The following is a 19,231-nucleotide window of genomic DNA, read 5'->3' as shown; positions in this document are numbered from 1 at the left end:
GGGCTCACCCGGAACTTTTGGGGTCCCCCTGTCCCCATCTTTTGGGATCCCCCATAACCTTTGGGGTCCCGGGGAGGATTTTGGGGTCCCGGGGGGGTTTTTGGCGTCCTGGGAGGTTTTTTGGGGTCCTGGGTGGGATTTTGGGGTCCCAGGTTTTGGGGGGTCCGGGAGTTTTTTGGGGGGTCCCGAAGCTTTTTAAGGGTACCGGATTTTTTGGGATCCCGGGAGTTTTTCTGGGGTCTCGGATTTTTTTTTGGGATCCCGGGATTTTTTTTGGGGTCCCGAGTGGGATTTTTGGGGTCCCAGATTTTGTGGGGTCCGGGAGTTTTTTGGGGTCTGGGTTTTTTTGGCATCCCGAAGCTTTTTAAGTATCTCGGATCTTTTGGGGTCCGGAGTTTTTTTGGGAGGTCCTGGATTTTTTTTTTGGGGATCCCGGGGAGTTTTTCAGGGGATCCCGAGCGGGATTTTTGGGGTCCCAGATTTTTTGGGGTCCGGCTTTTTTTTGGTATCCCGTTTTTTTGGGGGAGATCCCGTTTTTTGGGGGGAGTCCCGGGTGTGATTTTTTTTTGGAGATCCCGCGTAGTTTTTTTGGGGTTTTTTTTGTGTGTTCCGGGCAGGTTTTTTCCGGTTGGAATTTTTGGGGTTTCGGGGGTGATTTTTGGGGTCCCCTCCCCCCGTTTCCTGTCCCGGCGGGGGCGGAAGCGGCCGCGGGTGACGCGGGTGACACGGGGACGGTGACGCGGGGTGGCCGCGGGGACACCGGCGGGACGGTGGCACCGGGAGGTGACAGAGGGGGGGTGGCGGCACCGGGACACCGGGGCGGCACCGTGGCACCGGGTGGTGGCACCGGGAGGTGGCACCGGGTGCCCGCGGGGACACCGGGAGGTGACGCGGGCTGGTGGCAGCGGGAGGTGGCAGCGGGAGGTGACAGCGGGAGGTGACAGCGGGGGGGGCGGCGGCTGCAGGTGCGGGGGGGGGTCGGGGCGACCCCCGGAGCCCTCGCTGTGCCCCTCCCCCTCCTCGCTGTCCTTCCTCCTTCCTCCTCCGCGCCCTCCCTCGCTCCCCCAGCGCTTCCTCCCTTCCTCTCTCCTTCCTCCCTCCCTCTCTTCTTCCTCTCTCCTTCCTCCCTCCCTCTCTCCTTCCTTCCTCCCTCCCTCTCTCCTTCCTCCCTCCCTCTCTCCTTCCTCCCTCCCTCTCTCCTTCCTTCCTCTCTCCTTCCTCCTCCTCTCCTTCCTCCTCTCCTTCCTCCCTCCCTCTCTCCTTCCTCCCTCTCTCCTCCCTCCTCCTCTCCTTCCTCCCTCCCTCTCCTTTCCCTCCTTCCTTCCCTTCTCCTTCCTCCCTCTCTCGAATCCTTTTTGCTCCATCCTTCCCTCCCTCCCCTTTCCCTCCCTCCCCTTTTCCTCCATCCTTCCCTCCCTCTCCCCACCCTTTTTCCTCCTCGCTTTCTCCTTCCCACTCTCCCTCCTCCTTCCTTCCCCCTTCCCTCAACCCTCTCTCCCTCTTCCTCCCATCCCTCCTTTCCTCCTCCATCCCTCTCTCCCTCCTTCCCTCCCTTCCTCCTCTCCCCCTCCATCTCCATCCCTCTCTCCCCCTCCTCTCCCTCCCCCTGCCCCTCTCACCCCTCTCCTTCTCTCCCCAGGTCTCCCCACGCCATGGTCACTCCTCCGGCCACTCCAGCCACTGCACAGCCACTGCCTGAGGTCCGGCCCTGACCCATGGTCACTCCTGTGGCCGCTGCACAGCCACTGTCCCCTCTCCGGCCGTAGGGAGGGTCCGGCAGCGCCCATGGTCACTCCTCTGGCCGCTGCACAGCCACTGTCCCCTCTCCGGCCGTAGGGAGGGTCCGGCCCTGACCCATGGTCACTCCTCTGGCCGCTGCACAGCCACTGTCCCCTCTCCGGCCGTAGGGAGGGTCCGGCAGTGCCCATGGACCCCCCCAGGGCCCCCCCTGCCCCCCCCGTGGCGCTGCCGGCGCTGGACGCCATCGCCTTCTCGGGAGGAGGGGCCGAGAGCCCCACACGGACACCGCTGACCACGGCACTGACCCCCACAATGACCCCCACAATGACCCCCGCACGGACACCGCTGACCCCTGCACTGACCACTGCAGTGAGCACTGCACTGAGCCCTGAAGTGACCCCTGAGCTGACCACTGCACTGACCCCCACCCTGACCCCCACCCTGACCGTTGCTCCAAACCCCACCTTGGCCCTGTCCTTGACCTCCACCTTGACCTCTGCCCCGGGCCCGGACGTGTTCTGGGCCAGCCTGCTCCGTGCCCAGCTCTGCGTCCAGGAGCTCCAGGGGGCCATCGAGGGACCGACGGACACCGGGGACCACCACCAGGATGGGCCTGGGAGCATCTCCCAGGAGCGCCAAAGCCACGAATCCACGTTTGAGGAGATCTTCCAGGTATTCATGGATGAGAACATCTCACCCACACCCATGGCCACACATGAGAACATCTCACCCAAATCCATGGATGAGGACATCTCACCCAAACCCATGGATGACAGCGTCTCACCCAAACCCATGGCCACACATGAGGACATCTCACCCAAACCCATGGATGAGGACATCCCACCCAAACCCATGGCCACACATGAGGACATCCCACCCAAATCCATGGCCATGGATGAGAACGTCTTCCAGGTGTCCAAATCCGTGACCATGGATGGGAACATCTCCCAGGAGCTCCAAAGCCATGAGTCCGCGTTTGAGGAGATCTTCCAGGTGTGCATGGGTGAGGACATCCCCTCCGAACCCACGGCTGTAGATGAGGACATCCCGCCCAAATCCATGGCCGAGGATGAGGACATCCCATGCAAATCCATGTTGATGGATGAGAACATCTTCCAGGTGTCCACAGATGGTTCCGTCCCACCCAAATCCATGGCCATGGAGCTCTCTCAGGAGCTCCAAGACCATGAATCCATGTTTGAGGAGATCTTCCAGGCGTGCATGGACGAGGACATCCCACCCAAGCCCATGGCCATGGGTGAGAACGTTTTCCAGGTGTCCATGGATGAGGACATCCCACCCAAATCCACAGCCAAGGATGAGGACATCCCACCCAAATCTGTCGCCACGTTGGAGAACAGCTTCCAGTTGTCCACAGATGGGTCCATCCCACCCAGTTCTATGCCCAAGGATGAGGACATCCCACCCAAGCCCACGACTGTGGGTGGGAGCATCTTCCAGGAGCTCCAAAGCCATGAATTCACATTTGAGGACATCCCGCATGTGTCCATGGATGAGGACATCCCACCCAAATCCATGCCCATGGATGAGAACGTTTCCCAGGTGTCTACAGACGGATCCATCCCACCCACGCCCATGACCATGGACGGGAGCATCTCCCAGGAGCTCCAAAGCCATGCATCCACCTTTGAGGACGTCCTGCATGTGTCCATGGATGAGTCCATCCCACCCCAGGCCGTTCCCGTGGACCAAAACTTTGAGTTCCTCTTTGGGAGCATCTCCCACACGCCCATGGGTGGGGACACCTCATCCTGGCCCATGACCATGGATGGGATCACCTCACCCCAGTTCATGACCACGGATGGGACCTTGTCTCCAGAGCACCTGGCCGTGGATTCAAGGATCTCACCTGAGCCTGTGACCATGGATGGTCCCGCCTCACCCAGGTCCGTGACCCCTGATGGAGCAATTTCTCCAGAGAACGTTCCCATGGATTCCAGGCTCTCCCCCAGTCCCATGGCCATGGATGGTCCCATCTCCCCCAGGCCCCAAGCCCCCAAACTCAGCCAGGAGGGAGAGGAAGGTGACGACGATGGTGACGACCACCACGCCAACGATGACCATGATGACCACCATGACCACCATGACTGTGATAACCGCGATGGCCACAATGACCTCGATGACCACAAAGACCGTGATGACCATGATAACCACCATAACCATGATGACCACCATGACCTCAATGACCACAATGACTTCAGTGACCTCAATGACCATAATGACAGTGATGACCACCATGACCACCATGACCACAAAGACCATGATGACCACCATGACCTCAGTGACCACCATGACCACCATGATCTCAATGACCTAGATGACCATAAAGACCATGATGACCACCAGGACCATGATGACCACCATGACCTAGATGACCTCAATGACCACAATGACCACAAAGACCATGATGACCACAAAGACCACGATGATCACAATGACCATGATGACCACCATGACCATGGTGGCTCCTCCCATGAAGATGAAGACAAGGAGAACCTGGATGAGGAGGACCTGGATGAGAAGGATGTGGATGATGAGGAGAACCTGGAGGAGGACCTGGATGAGGAGGACCTGGATGAGGAGGACCTGGATGAGGACGAGGAGCCCCATTTCCACACCAACCCCCTGTTCCAGCACCCGCTGCCCCCGGGGGTGCCCCCCTGGCGTCCCCACGGTGCCGCCCTCGATGCCACCCTCGGGTGTCACCCCCCAGGAGCAGCCACCACCGCGGGCTGGGGTGAGTGTGGTCCCCCCAGATTTGGGGGTGAGGGTTGGGTTAATCTGGGGGGGTCCCCACCAATCCTGATGGGGACCCCCCTGTGGTGTCTTCTCCATCCCCAGGACCACCCAGAACCCCGGAATTCGGGGACACCCCGGATCCACCTCTGGAATTTGGGGACCCCCCGGAATTTGGGGACCCCCTGGAATTTGGGGACCCCCCGGAATTTGGGGACCCCCTGGAATTTGGGGACCCCCCGGAATTTGGGGACCCCCTGGAATTTGGGGACCCCCTCTTGGTGTTTTCTCCTCCCCCAGGACCACCCAGAACCCCGGAATTTGGGGACACCCCAGATCCGCCTCTGGAATTTGGGGACACCCCGGATCCGCCTCTGGAATTTGGGGACCCCCCGGAATTTGGGGACCCCTTGGATCCACCCCTGGAATTTGGGAACCCTCCCAAATGGGTGGACTCAAAATGGGGGGGACTGGACCCCCCCACCCCCCTGGAGGAGCCCCCCAGTTCCTGGGACCCCCCAGATTTACCCCAAAAAGAGGGACCCCAAAACCTCCCAGATTTACCCCAAAAAGAGGAACCCCAAATCCCCCCAGAACCCCCAAATTGGCCTCAAAAAGAGGGACCCCAAAAACCCCAAATCCCCCCAGATTTGCCCCAAATCCCCCCAGATTTACCCCAGAAAGTGAGACCCCAAAACCTCCCAGATTTACCCCAAAAAGAGGGACCCCAAATCCCCCCAGATTTACCCCAAAAAGAAGGACCCCAAAACCCCCGAATCCCCCCAGTTTTGCCCCAGAAGGAGGGACCCCAAAACCCCCAAATCCCCCCAGTTTTGCCCCAAAAAGAGAGACTCCAAATCCCCCCAGTTTTACCCCAAAAAGAGGGACCCCAAATCCCCCCAGATTTACCCCAAAACCTCCCAGATTTACCCCACAAAGAGGGACCCCAAAACCTCCCAGAACCCCCAAATGTGCCCCTCAAAGAGGGACCCCAAAGACCCCAAAACCTCCCAAATTTATCCCAAAAAGAGGGAGCCCAAAGCCCCCAAATCCCCCCAGTTTTACCCCAAAAAGGGAGACCCCAAAACCTCCCAGATTCACCCCAAAAAGAGGGAGCCCAAAACCTCCCAGATTCACCCCAAAAAGGGAGACCCCAAAACCCCCAAATCCTACCAGATTTACCCCGAAAAGGGAGACCCCAGAGCCCCCAAAGCCCCCCAAATTTACCCCAAAAAGAGGGACCCCAAAACCTCCCAGAACCCCCAGATTTACCCCAAAACCTCCCAGATTTGCCCCTAAAAGGGAGACCCCAAAACCTCACAGATTTATCCCAAAAAGAGGGACCCCAAAACCTCCCAGAACCCCCAAATCTACCCCAAAAATTGGGACCCCAAATTCCCCCAGAACCCCCAAACTGGCCCCAAAAAGAGAGACCCCAAAACCCCCAAATCCCCCCAGATTTGCCCCTAAAAGAGGGACCCCAAAGACCCCAAATCCGCCCAGATTCACCCCAAAAATGGGAACCCCAAATCCCCCCAAAATGGGGACCCCAAACCCCAAATTTCCCCCCAAAATGGGGGGTCCAGAGCCCCCCCCACCCCCTCACCCCCCTTAAACCCCCCCAAAGCCCCCGGGGCCCCCCCAAAACCCCCCTGAGCCCCCCCAGAACCTTTCAGGACCCCCCAAAAATCCCCCAAAATCTCCCCAGATCCCCCCAGGACCCCCCCAAAACCCTTCAGGACCCCCCAGAAATCCCCCAAATCCACCCCAAACCCCCTCTGAGCCCCCCCAAATCTCCCCTAAGCCCCCCAGAAATCCCCCAAATCCACCCCAAATGCCCCCAGGACCCCCCAAAATCCCCTCAGGACCTCCCCAAAATCCCCCAAATCCACCCCAAATGCCCCCAGGACCCCGGGATTTTTGGGGGGTCACCCCCTGACCCCGAGGAGCCGCCCCCCAAAACCAGCCCGGACCGGGACCCCGTCGGGTGAGGAACCCCCCGAGACCCCAGACCCAATTGGGGACCCCCCAAACCCTTCCTGCCCCCCCCATCTGAGCCCCCAGACCCATTTGGGACCCCCTCCCTTTTCCCCCATTGTCCCCCCCAATTTGGGGACCCCAAATCCCCCCGGGACCCCCCAAAATCCGCATTTCCCTCCGAAAAAACCCAATTTTTTTCCCCCAAAATCCCCAAATTTCCCGCCCCAAAATCCTTTCCCCGACCCCCCAAAAAATCCCTTTTCCCCCCCATTTTTTCCCCCCAAATTCCTGTTTATTTTTCCCCAAAACCCCATGGTTTTTTTGTCCCAAACCCCCGTTTTTCCCCCAAAAAATCCCATTTTACCCCCTGAATCCCAATTATTTTTTCCCAAAACCCCTTTTTTCCCCCAAAATTCCCATTATTTCCCCCCAAAATCCCATTTATTTTCCCAAAAAGATCCCCAATCCCCCCCCCTAAAATTCCCATTTTCCTCCCTATTTCTTCCCCCAAAATCCCAATTTTTCCTTCCCAAACCCCAAAATTTTCCCCGAAATTCCCATTTTTTCACCCCAAAATTCCCATTTTCCCCTATTTTTTCCCCAAAATCTCATTTTTTTGCCCCATTTTCCCCACCCAGGGAGGACCCTCAGGCCCTGGCCCGGCGCCTTTTCCACCTGGACGGGGTCAGGAAATCCCAGGTGGCCTCGTACCTGCGCAAGGAGTGAGAGTTTGGGGGGAAAAACCGGGAATTTGGGAAAATTGGGGGAAAAATGGGAATTTTGGGGGAAAAAAATGGAATTTTGGGGTGAAAAAATTGAATTTTGGGGGAAGAAATTGGGGAAAAAATGGGGATTTTGGGGGAAGAAATTGGGGGAAAAAAGGGATTTTTTTTGGGGGGGGAAATGGGGTTTTTTTTGGGGAAAAAAAGGGAATTTTGCGGTGAAAAAATTGAATTTTGGGGGAAGAAATTGGGGAAAAAAGGGGATTTTTTGAGGGGGGGAAATGGGGATTTTTTTGAGGGAAAAAAAGGGAATTTTGGGGTGAAAAAATTGAATTTTGGGGGAAGAAATTGGGGAAAAAATGGGGATTTTGGGGGAAGAAATTGGGGGGAAAAAAGGGATTTTTTTGGGGGGAAAAATGGGGATTATTTTGGGGGGAAAAAAAGGGAATTTTTGGGAGGAAATGGGGAATTTTTTTGGGGGGAAGAAATGGGGATTTGGGAAGGGAAAATGGGATTTTTGGGAAGAAAAATGGGGGTTTGGGGGGGGGAGAAATTGGAGGGAAAATGTGAATTTTGGGGGGAGGAAAATGGGGATTTAGTGGGGAGAAAAATGGGGATTTTGAGGGAAAAAAGTGAATTTTGGGGGGGAAAATGAGGATTTTTTTGGCGGGAATCGTGGGGTTTTTGGGGGCATTGGGGATTTTTGTGGGAATTGAGGATTTTGGGGTGGGAATTGAGGATTTTGGGGTGGGAATTGAGGATTTTTGTCCCAAATTTTCCCTCCCAGCTCGGAGTTCAGCGCTCGGGTGGCGCGGGAGTACCTGGAGCTCTTCCAGTTCCAGGGGCTGAGCCTGGAGCAGGCCCTGAGGTGAGAATTGGGGGAAAATTGGGAATTTTGGGGGGATTTGGGACTTTGGGGGATTTTTGGGATGATTTGGGGACGATTTTGGGGGAATTCGGGGTTTCTGGGAGGGATTTGGGGGAGATTTTTGGGGCGATTTTTTGGGATTTTTTGAGAGATTTGGGGCTGTTTTGGGGGGAATTTGGGGGATTTTTGGGGTGGATTTTGGGGGAGTTTGGGAGATTTTTTTGGGGGGGATTTTGGGGCAATTTTGGGATGATTTGGGGCTTATTTGGGGCAATTTTTGGGAGTATTTTTGGGGGAATTTTGGGGGGAATTTGGGGGATTTTTGGGGTGGATTTTGGGGGAGTTTGGGAGATTTTTTGGGGGGGATTTTGGGGCAATTTTGGGATGGATTTGGGGCAGTTTTGGGGAGGATTTTTTGGGGGAATTTTGGGCGGAATTTGGCGATTTTTGTGAGGAAATTTGAGGGAGTTTGGAGCCATTTTGGGGGGGATTTTTTGGGCTGAGATTTGGGGGATTTTTGGAACGATTTTGGGGAAATTTGGGGGATTTTTTGAGAGGGATTTGGGGGAATTTTGGGGGGATTTTTTGAGGGAATTGGGGCTGGTTTGACGGAATTTGGGGTGGGTTTTTGGGGTATTTCAGGTGGGTTTGGGCTGTTTCAGGCTGGTTTTGGGGAGGGGTTTGGGGTCACTTTTTGGGGTCACTTTGGGGGTGTTTTGGGGTCACTTTGGGGGTGTTTTGGTGGTTTTGGGGTGTTCCAGGCAGTTCCTGCGGGCCCTGGTGCTCTCGGGGGAGACCCAGGAGCGCGAGCGAGTCCTGAGCCACTTCTCGAGGCGCTTCCACCGCTGCAACCCTGGGGTGTTTCCCTCGGCTGGTGAGAGCCAAAACCACCCCAAAACCACCCCAAAACCACCCCAAACCCACCCCAAATCCCTGCTGCAACCCCGGGGCTTTTCCCTCGGCTGGTGAGAGCCAAAACCACCCCAAAACCACCCCAAAACCACCCCAAATCCCTGCTGCAACCCCGGGGCTTTTCCTTCTGCTGGTGAGACCCCAAAACTGACCCTAAATACCCTAAACCCGACCCTAAATACCCTAAAACTGACCCCAAATCCCTGCTGCAACCCCGGGGCTTTCCCTTGGCTGGTGAGAGCTAAAACCACCCCAAAACCACCCCAAAACCACCCCAAAACCCACCCTAAATACCCCAAACCCACCCCAAATCCCTGCTGCAAACCCGGCGCCTTTCCCTCGGCTGGTGAGACCCCAAATCCACCCTAAACCCGACCCTAAATACCCTAAACCGACCCCAAACCTGCACTGCAACCCCGGGGCTTTTCCTTCTGCTGGCGAGAGCTAAAACCACCCCAAAACTGACCCTAAATACCCTCAAACCGACCCCAAATCCCTGCTGCAACCCCGGCGCCTTTCCTTCTGCTGGCGAGACCCCAAATCCACCCTAAACCCACCCTAAATACCCTAAAACTGACCCCAAATCCCTGCTGCAACCCCGGGGTGTTTCCCTCGGCTGGTGAGACCCCAAATCCACCCTAAACCCGACCCTAAATACCCCAAATCCACCCCAAACCTGCGCTGCAACCCCGGGGCTTTTCCTTCTGCTGGCGAGAGCTAAAACCACCCCAAAACCGACCCTAAATACCCTAAAACTGACCCTAAACTGACCCCAAATCCCTGCTGCAAACCTGGCACCTTTCCCTCGGCTGGTGAGACCCTAAAACGAAGCCTAAATACCCTAAACCCGACCCTAAATACCCCAAACCCACCCCAAATCCCCGCTGCAACCCCAGGGCTTTTCCTTCTGCTGGGTGAGACCCCAAATCCACCCCAAACCAACCCTAAACACCCCAAATCCACCCCAAAACCAACCCTAAACACCCCAAATCCAACCCTTTAGGGGATTTGGGGTCCCCTGAGACCCCAAATCCCCCCAGACTCCGTTCACACCCTCACCTGCGCCCTGATGCTGCTCAACACCGACCTGCACGGCCAGGTGAGGCACCCCAAAAAAAAACCCCCAAAAAACCCCCAAAAAACCCCAAAAAACCCCCCAAAAAAACCCCAAAAACCCCAAAAAAACCCCCCCAAAAAACCCCAAAAACCCCCCAAAAAAACCCCCCAAAAACCCCCAAAAAACCCCCGAAAACCCCAACCCCCCCCCAAAAAACCCCCAAAAACCCCAAAAAAACCTCAAAAAGAAAAAAACCCAAAAAAAACCCCAAAAAACCCCCTAAAACCTCAAATACCCCAATCCCCTGAAATATCCCCTGCCCAAAAAAAAATTTAAAAACCCCCAAACCCAGAAAAATCCCAAATCATCCTAAATCCCAAAGTGAGCCCCAGACCACAAAAAGGGACAAAGGGATTTTGGGGTTTGGGGGTTTTTGGGGTTTTGGGGTTTGGGGCGGGTTGGGGATGGATTTGGGGTGGTTTTAGGATTTTGGGGCAGATTTGGGGTTTTGGGGGCCGATTTGGGCTTTTTCAGGTGGATTTGGGATTTTGGGGCCGATTTGGGGTGGATTTGGGGTGAATCATCCCCGGGGTTCCCTTTTGGGGTTTTCCCCCTTTTTGGGGTAATTTTGGGGCAGTTTGGGGGCCATTTTGGGGCAGATTTGGGGTGAAACATCCCCGGGGTTCCCTTTTGGGGTTTTCCCCCATTTTTAGGGTGATTTCTGAGCAGTTTGGGGGCTGATTTGGGGCAGATTTGGGTCGGGTTTGGGGCGAATCATCCCTGGGGTTCCCTTTTGGGTTTTTCCCCTATTTTTGTGCTGATTTTGGGGCCAATTTGGGTTGCGGATTTGGGGCAGCTTTGGGGCAAATTCAGGGTTGTTTGTTTTTTTTTTTACATTTTTGGGGTGGTTTTGGAGCATTTAGGGGCGGTTTAGGGGCAGATTTGGGGTCGGTTTTGGGATTTTTCCCGTTTTTGGGGTGACTTTGCCCCCGTCCCGCAGCGCCTGGGCCGGGCCATGAGCAGCTCTGAGTTCGTGACCAACCTGAGCGGGATGATGGACGGGCAGGACTTCCCCCGGGAGCAGCTCAAGGTACCCCAAAACCCCCCAAAAAACCTCAAAAATTTCCTAAAATATCCTAAAAAAATCCTTAAAAATACCCCCCAAAAAACCCTTTAAAAATCCTAAAAAAATCCCCCCAAAAATCCTACAAATTCCTTAAAAAATCCTAAAAAAAATCCCCCCAAAAAACCCCAAAAATATCCTAAAAATTCCTAAAAAAATCCTAAAAAATACCCCCCAAAAAACCCTAAAAAATCCTTAAAAAATCCTAAAAAAATCCCCCAAGAAACCCCAAAAATATCCTAAAAATTCCTTTAAAAATCCTAAAAAAATCCCCCCAAAAACCCTCCAAAAATCCTACAAATTCCTTAAAAAATCCTAAAAAAATCCCCCCAAAAATCCTACAAATTCCTTAAAAAATCCTAAAAAAAATCCCCCCAAAAAACCCTAAAAATTCCTAAAAAAATCCCCCCAAAAAACCCCAAAAATATCCTAAAAATTCCTAAAAAAATCCTAAAAAATACCCCCCAAAAAACTCTAAAAATTCCTTAAAAAATCCTAAAAAAATCCCCCCCAAAAACCCAAAAATATCCTAAAAATTCCTAAAAAAATCCTTAAAAATACCCCCAAAAAACCCTTTAAAAATCCTAAAAAAATCCCCCCAAAAACCCTCCAAAAATCCCACAAATTCCTTAAAAAATCCTAAAAAAACCCCCCCCAAAAAACCCCAAAAATATCCTAAAAATTCCTAAAAAAATCCTAGACAAAATCCCCCCAAAAAATCCTTTAAAAATCCCCCCAAAAATTCTTTAAAAATCCCCCCAAAATAGCCCAAAAATCCTAAAAAAAATCCCCTCAGAAAATCCTAAAAAAATCTGAAAAAATACCCGAAAAATATCCCAAAAAAAAATCCCCCCGAAATGCTACAAAAAATCCTAAAAAAATCCTAAAAAATAAAGATAGAAAATCCTAAAAAATCCCCCCAAAAATTAAAAAACAAATTCCTAAAAAACCCTTTAAAAAATTCCCAAAAAATCCCCCAAAAAAATCCTTAAAAAGGACCCACAAAATCCCCCACAATGGGGAAAAAAAAATCCCAAAAAAGTCCTACAAAATTCCCCCAAAAAATCTTTAAAAAATCCCAAAAAATCCTAAAAAAAATCAGAAAAAATTCCAGAAAAATCTGAAAAAATATCCCAAAAAAAATCCCCCCCAAAAAAATCCCAAAAACCTTAAAAAACCCTAAAAAAATCCCAATTTTCCCCTCAGGCTCTGTACGGATCCATCCGCAGCCGGAAACTGGAGTGGGCAACGTGAGAGGGGAATTTGGGGGATTTTGGGGGAATTTATGGGATTTGGGTTGGATTTTATGGGATTTTGGGGGATTTGGGTTGGAATTTATGGGGTTTGGGGTTGGATTTTGGGCTGGATTTTATGGGATTTGCGTGTTGAATGAATGGGATTTTGGTTGGGTTTTAAGGGGTTTGGGTTGGGTTTTGTGGGATTTTCTGCAATTTCACCACCGATTTTATGGGATTTTTGTGGGATTTTTGTGGGATTTCTGTGGGATTCGAGTCAGATTTTATGGGATTTTTGATGACGAACTTATGGGGTTTTCTGGGATTTTTGTGAGATGTGGGTTGGGGTTTTTTCGGCGTTTTGGGGTTTTCTGGGATTTTCCCCGCCAGTTTAATGGGATCTCCTTGGGATTTCCACAGGGACGACGAGGACGAGCCCGGGGCCGATTCCCAAAAGGCCAAAAAAGCCCCAAAATTCCCAAATCCCGAAATTCCCCCAGAACTCCTGGGGGGCTCCGGCCCCGCCCGCAGGGGGGTCCTGGCCAGGAAGGTCCTGGCAGAGAGCGACGGCAAAAAGGGTCAGTGTGGGGTGGATTTGGGGGAATTTAATGGGATTTGGGGAATTTAGGGGATTTGGGGGGGATTTGTGGGAATTTAATGGGATTTGGGCTGGATTTGGGGGATTTTGTGGAAATTTAATGGGATTCGGGGGGAATTTATTGGGATTTGGGGTGGAGTTAATGGGATTTTTGTGGGAATTTAATGGGATTTGGGGGATTTTGTGGGAATTTAATGGGATTCGGGGGAAATTTAATGGGATTTGGGGGAATTTTAGGGGATTTGGGGTGGAGTTAATGGGATTTTTGTGGGAATTTAATGGGATTCTGTTGGGGGTATTTTAGGGCTGGTTCCGGGTGGGTTTGGGGGAATTTAAATGGAATTTTGTAGGAATTTAATGGGATCCGGGGGGAATTTAATGGGACTGGGGCTGGACTTGTGGGAGTTTAATGGGATTTGGGGTGGATTCAATGGGATTTTATTGGGAATATTTTAGAATTTAATAATTTCGGGGTTTTTCCCCCCCACCACAGCTCCGTGGGGCCGGCGGGGCTGGCTTGGGGTGAAATTTAATGGGATTTTGTGGTAATTTAATGGGATTTGGGCTGGATTTATGGGAATTCAATGGGATTGGGAGGGGAATTTAATGGGATTTTGTGGTAATTTAATGAGATCTGGGCTGGATTTATGGGAATTCAATGGGATTTGGAGGAGAATTCAATGGGATTTTGTGGTAATTTAATGGGATTTTGTGGTAATTTAATGGGGTTTTGTGGTAATTTAATGGGATTTTGTGGTAGTTTAATGGGATCTGGGCTGGATTTGTGGGAATTTCATGGGATTTGGAGGGGAATTTAACGGGATTTCGCTTGGGGTGTTTTAGGGTTTAATGACAATTTTGGGGTTTCCCCGCAGCTCCGTGGGGCCGGCGGGGCTGGCTTGGGGTGAAATTTAATGGGATTTGGCTGGATTTATGGGAATTCAATGGGATTTGGAGGAGAATTTAATGGGATTTGGAGGAGAATTTAATGGGATTTTGTGGTAATTTAATGGGATCTGGGCTGGATTTATGGGGAATTCAATGGGATTTTGTGGTAATTTAATGGGATTTTGTGGTAATTTAATGAGATCTGGGCTGGATTTATGGGAATTCAATGGGATTTGGAGGAGAATTTAATGGGATTTGGAGGAGAATTTAATGGGATTTTGTGGTAATTTAATGGGATTTTGTGGTAATTTAATGGGATCTGGGCTGGATTTATGGGGAATTCAATGGGATTTTGTGGTAATTTAATGGGATTTTGTGGTAATTTAATGGGATTTTGTGGTAATTTAATGGGATCTGGGCTGGATTTGTGGGATTTCAATGGGATTTGGAGGAGAATTCAATGGGATTTCTCTTGGGGTGTTTTAGGGTTTAATGACAATTTTGGGGTTTCCCCGCAGCTCCGTGGGGCCGGCGGGGCTGGAAGCGTTTCGGGGCCGAGCTGCGGGGGCCCCTCCTGGTGCTGCAGAGGGACCCCCCCGAGGGCCCCGAGGAGTTTCTGGGGCTGCCCCACGCCCTGGCCCAGCCGCACCCCAAATACACCAAACGCCCCAACGTGTTCCTGCTGCGCACCGGGGACCGCCGGGAGTTCCTCTGCCAGGCGCAGTAAGGGACAAAAATAAACCCTAAAAACGCTAAAAAGGAGGAAGTCCTAAAAAAAAAAAAATTTACATATATGGCGAAAAATGGTGAAGCTGGGAAAAAAAATCCCGTAAGGATAAAATGGCTCGGAAAGGGTTAAAAAAAAAAAAAGCCGAAATGCTAAAAAATATCCTAAAAATTCCTAAAAAAAAAAATCCATAAAAAAAATACCCCCCCCCCCGAAAAACCCTAAAAATTCCTTTAAAAATCCTAAAAAAAATCGCCCCAAAAATCTCTTAAAATCCCCCCAAAATAGGCCAAAAATCCTAAAAAAAACCCCAATATTTTTAGGAAAAAATTCTACAAAAAAATGTAGAATCCTGAAAAAATGCGAAATCCTAAAAAAATGACAAGTTTGGGAAAAATCCCGATTCTTGAAAAAGCCCCAAATATGGGAAAAATCCCAAATATGGGAAAAATCCCAAATATGGAAAAAAAACCCAAATATGGGAAAAAAACCCAAATATGGGAAAAAACCCCAAATATGGAAAAAACCTCCCAAATATGGAAACCCCCACCCCCAAATATGGAAAAAACCCCAAATATGGAAAAAAACACCCCAAATATGGAAAAAATCCCCAATAAAAATAAAAAAAAACAAACCCAAATACGGAAAAAAAATTCAAATCCTAAAAAGAATCCCAAATTCTAAAGAAAGCCTAAATGCTAAAAAAATCCGAAGTCCTAAAAAAAAAAAATCCCAAATCCAGAAAAATCCCAAAAGGCTAAATGGCTCAGAAAGCATAAAAAAGCCTGAAAAAGCCATGAAAAAAAAAATCCCACAAATCCTAAAAAATCACAAATCCTAAAAAAAAAATATTTGGGATATTTTCGGGGTATTTTAGGGGTAATTTTGGGCTATTTTGGGGGGTAATTTTGGGATATTTTGAGGGTAATCTTGGGGTATTTGGGAGGGTGATTTTGGGATATTTTAAAGGTAATTTTGGGGTATTTTGGGGAGTACTTTGGGGGGTATTTTTGGGGTATATTTGGGGTTTTTTTTTGATATTTGTGGGGCATTTTTGGGGCATGGTTTTGGGGTATGTTTTGGGGGATTTGGGGGGATTTTAGGAGTATTTTTGTGGTAATTTTGGGGTCTTTTGGGGCTATTTTTGGGTGTATTTTGGGGGGGGGGGAATTTTTTGCGATATTTGGGGTCACTCAGGGTTATTTGGGGTTTTTGCAGTATCCGGGACATCTGCGGGTTTTGGGGGATTTTTTGGGTTATTCGGGGTCTGTTTGGGGGGGTATTTTCTGGATAATTTTTGCGGCGTTTTTTTGGGGACATTTTTGGGCCATTGGGAGTTTTTGCAATATTTGGGATATCTGTGGGGTTTTTTTGGGGGGCTATTTGGGGTTTGGTTTTTTTTTTACATTATTGGGGATGTTTGAGGGTTTCGCGATATTGGGGACTTGGGGAGCGTTCGTGTGGGCGTGACGTCATCGATGACGTCACGATGACGTCACCGTGACGTCGCAGGAGCGCCCTGGAGCTGTCCCAGTGGGTGTTTGGGATCAACGCGGCCGCCGCCCTCTGCTCGTCCCCCCCGTTCCCCGCGGCCGTGGGGTCCCGGCGCCGCTTCGTGAGACCCATCCTGCCCTCGGCGCCCAGCCGCTGCACCCCGGTGAGAAACACCCCAAAAACCACCCCAAAAACCCCAAAAATCCCATAGAAATGTCCCATCCTGCCCTCGGCGCCCAGCCGCTGCACCCCGGTGAGAAACAATATCCTAAAAACCCCAAAAAATATCCCAAAAATCCCATAGAAATGTCCCATCCTGCCCTCGGCGCCCAGCCGCTGCACCCCGGTGAGAAACACCCCAAAAACACCCCAAAAACACCCCAAAATCCCATAGAAATGTCCCATCCTGCCCTCGGCGCCCAGCTGCTGCCCCTGGTGAGAAACAATATCCTAAAAACCCCAAAAACCACCCAAAAAATCCCACAGAAATGTCCCATCCTGCCCTTGGCCTCCAGCTGCTGCCCCTGGTGAGAAACAATATCCTAAAAACCCCAAAAATATCCCAAAAATCCCATAGAAATGTCCCACAGGAACCCCAAATCCCATAGGAACCCCAAATACCTCAAATGCCCCAAAAACCCCAAATTCGGGCTATGCCACCCCAATGTCCCTTTGTCACCCCCAGGTCCCCAATGTCCCCAATGATGTCCCCAAAGTCCCCAGGGCCACCTGCAGCACTGGCTGGGGACAGTGACCCCAATGTCCCCAATGATGTCCCCAATGTCCCCAGGAGCAGCAGCAGTGCCAGCTGCGCCGCTGGTTGGGGACAGTGACCCCGATGTCCCCAATGTCCCCATTGGTGTCCCCAGGAGCAGCAGCAGTGCCAGCTGCGCCGCTGGTTGGGGACAGTGACGTGCCAGCTCCTGGAGCACCAGCGGCTCCTGCCCGAGGGACGGGGACGGGAGCAGGAGGAGCACCGGGCACACGGGGACTTCCTGCGCCACGAGGTGACAGTGGGGACAATGGGGACACTGGGGACAATGGGGACAATGGGGACATTGCGACAATGGGGACATTGGGGACATTGGGGTGGCACAGGGACACTGGGGGGAATGGGGACAATGGGGACAATGGGGACACTGGGGGCAATGGGGACACTGGGGGCACTGGGGACATTGGGGACAGTGGGGGCAATGGGGGCAGTGGGAGCAATGGGGACATTGGGAACACCAGGGGGCATGGGGACATTGGGGTGGCACAGGGACACGGGGGAATGGGGGCAATGAGCACAATGGGGACATAGGGGACATTGAGGGACCGGGGACAGTGGGAACATTGGGGGCAATGGGGACATTGGGGACATTGGGGATATTGGGACAATGGGGGCAATGGGGGCAATGGGAACACCAGGGGACATTGCGACAATGGGGATATTGTGGACATTGGGGTGGCACAGGGACACTGGGGGGAATGGGGGCAATGAGGACAATGGGGACATAGGGGACATTGGGGGACATTGAGGAGAATGGGGGCAATGGTGACAGTGGGGACATTGAGGGATTGGGGACATTGAGGACAATGGGGACCTTTGGGACACTGGGGACATTTCGGGGCGCTGGGACATTGGGGGCAATGGGGACCTTTGGGGACACTGGATCGAGGACAATGGGAACAGTGGGGACACTGGGGACACCAGGGAGTGACACGGTGACCAGGAGGAGGTGGGGGGGGGGTGACCCGGTGACACTGGGAGGTGCCACCCCGGTGCCATTCAGGTGACACGGGGGGTGATGGCATGGTGCCACCCCGGTGCCACCCCGTGACCCGCGTGTCCCCCTGTCCCCGCAGCGCCAGCGCTGCCTCACCTACGTGCAGGCGCTGGGGGCGTGGCTGCGCGGGGACAGCGGCGACAGCGCCACCCTCGGGGACGGCGCGGAGCTCGGGGACATCCCCGAGGGCGCCCTTGGGGACAGCCCCGAGTGTCCCCACGGCCCCGCGCCGCTCACCAAGTGCCACTCGAGCCCCTCGCTGGTGCCGGAGCCGCCCCCGGGCCGCGTGCGGCGCCACATCTCGGAGCGCAGGGCCACCCGTGTCACTGTCCCCAAGCGCCACCACGACCGCCCGTGACTGTCCCCAATGTCACTGTCCCATCTCGGAGCGCAGGGCCACCCGTGTCACTGTCCCCAAGCGCCACCACGACCGCCCGTGACTGTCCCCAATGTCACTGTCCCATCTCGGAGCGCAGGGCCACCCGTGTCACTGTCCCCAAGCGCCACCCCAGGACTGGCCTGTGACAGACCTGGATTGTCCCCAGGATGGTCCCCAAGTGCCACCCAGACTGGCTGTGACACCCCTGTGGGGACCCTGTGACAGGGACACCCCCAAGTGCCACCCCCTGTGACAAGGACACTCCAAATGTCCCCTCCCTGTGACAGGGACACCCCAAAGTGCCACCCCTGTGACAGGGACAGTCCCCAGTGTCCCCTCCGTAGGACAAGGGACACTTTAAGTGCCACCCCCTGTGACAGGGACACCCCCAAGTGCCACCCACTGTGACAGGGACACCCCCAATGTCCCCACCCCAATGTCCCCAGTGCTGTCCCCAATGTCCCCTTTCCCCCCCCCCCCCTTGGTACGAGACTTTTTTGGGGGGTCCTGCTCTGAGCTCCCCCCGGGATTGGGAACAACTCAGGGAAATCCCAAAAAATCCCAAAATTCCCCGTTCCCAAAAAATCCCAATCCCAAAAATCCCATTCCCAAAGGAATTTGGGGCAGAATTTTGGAAATTCTGGGGGGAATTTGGGACTTTTGGGGGGGGAATTTGAGATCCCCCCGCTGTGGTTGTGCAATAAAGGTTCAGAATTCCGGAATTTTGGAGAATTTTGGGGTGGGGGAGGGAGGAATTTTTGGGGAGAGGGAAAATGGGGATGGATTTCTGGGAATTCCAGCTTCTCCCAAATTCCCGCGGGTGACGAGCCCCAAAATCCCCCCAAAAAAACGCAAAATCCCAAACTAACTCCGGGATCCCAAATTCCTGGACCCCAAGTTCTCACATCCTAAAGTCCCTGATCCCAAATTCCCAGATCCCAAATTCCTTAGATCTCGAACTCTTGGGATCCCAAAGCCCTGG

The 19,231-nt window shown here is 52.6% G+C and overlaps 2 protein-coding genes across 2 annotated transcripts; both read left to right on the top strand.

Annotated features, from left to right (window-relative positions):
• The first annotated feature begins 1,926 nt into the window (after positions 1–1,926).
• LOC136567563 (uncharacterized) lies at positions 1,927–5,184 on the top strand. Its single transcript, XM_066567208.1, has 3 exons — positions 1,927–4,498; positions 4,603–4,946; positions 5,020–5,184. Exons 1-3 carry the CDS (start codon positions 1,927–1,929, stop codon positions 5,182–5,184), a joined length of 3,081 nt encoding a protein of 1,026 aa, XP_066423305.1.
• A 1,169-nt stretch (positions 5,185–6,353) lies between these two features.
• On the top strand, positions 6,354–18,971 carry LOC136567745 (PH and SEC7 domain-containing protein 4-like). Its single transcript, XM_066567452.1, has 12 exons — positions 6,354–6,484; positions 7,116–7,199; positions 7,987–8,067; positions 8,829–8,941; positions 10,020–10,078; positions 11,037–11,126; positions 12,366–12,409; positions 12,815–12,972; positions 14,399–14,603; positions 16,120–16,264; positions 16,971–17,108; positions 17,950–18,971. The coding sequence occupies exons 5-12, from the start codon at positions 10,049–10,051 to the stop codon at positions 18,226–18,228; spliced, it is 1,089 nt and encodes a 362-aa protein (XP_066423549.1). The 5' UTR covers positions 6,354–6,484; positions 7,116–7,199; positions 7,987–8,067; positions 8,829–8,941; positions 10,020–10,048; the 3' UTR covers positions 18,229–18,971.
• The last annotated feature ends 260 nt before the right edge of the window (positions 18,972–19,231 follow it).

This window comes from Molothrus aeneus, chromosome 29 (genome assembly GCF_037042795.1).
Source record: "Molothrus aeneus isolate 106 chromosome 29, BPBGC_Maene_1.0, whole genome shotgun sequence".
NCBI classification, from domain to species: Eukaryota; Metazoa; Chordata; class Aves; order Passeriformes; family Icteridae; genus Molothrus; species Molothrus aeneus.
This window is presented reverse-complemented; position numbering and strand designations above follow the sequence as displayed.

Excerpts from the sequence above, each read along its gene's own strand:
- LOC136567563 (XM_066567208.1), top strand. The coding sequence starts at position 1,927 with ATGGACCCCCCCAGGGCCCCCCCTGCCCCCCCCGTGGCGCTGCCGGCG. Across the intron at positions 4,499-4,602 it reads AGCCACCACCGCGGGCTGGG|GACCACCCAGAACCCCGGAA; the intron begins GTGAGTGTGGTC and ends CTCCATCCCCAG. Across the intron at positions 4,947-5,019 it reads TTGGGAACCCTCCCAAATGG|ATTTACCCCAAAAAGAGGGA; the intron begins GTGGACTCAAAA and ends GGGACCCCCCAG.
- LOC136567745 (XM_066567452.1), top strand. The coding sequence starts at position 10,049 with ATGCTGCTCAACACCGACCTGCACGGCCAG. Across the intron at positions 10,079-11,036 it reads ACACCGACCTGCACGGCCAG|CGCCTGGGCCGGGCCATGAG; the intron begins GTGAGGCACCCC and ends CCCGTCCCGCAG. Across the intron at positions 12,973-14,398 it reads AGAGAGCGACGGCAAAAAGG|CTCCGTGGGGCCGGCGGGGC; the intron begins GTCAGTGTGGGG and ends GTTTCCCCGCAG.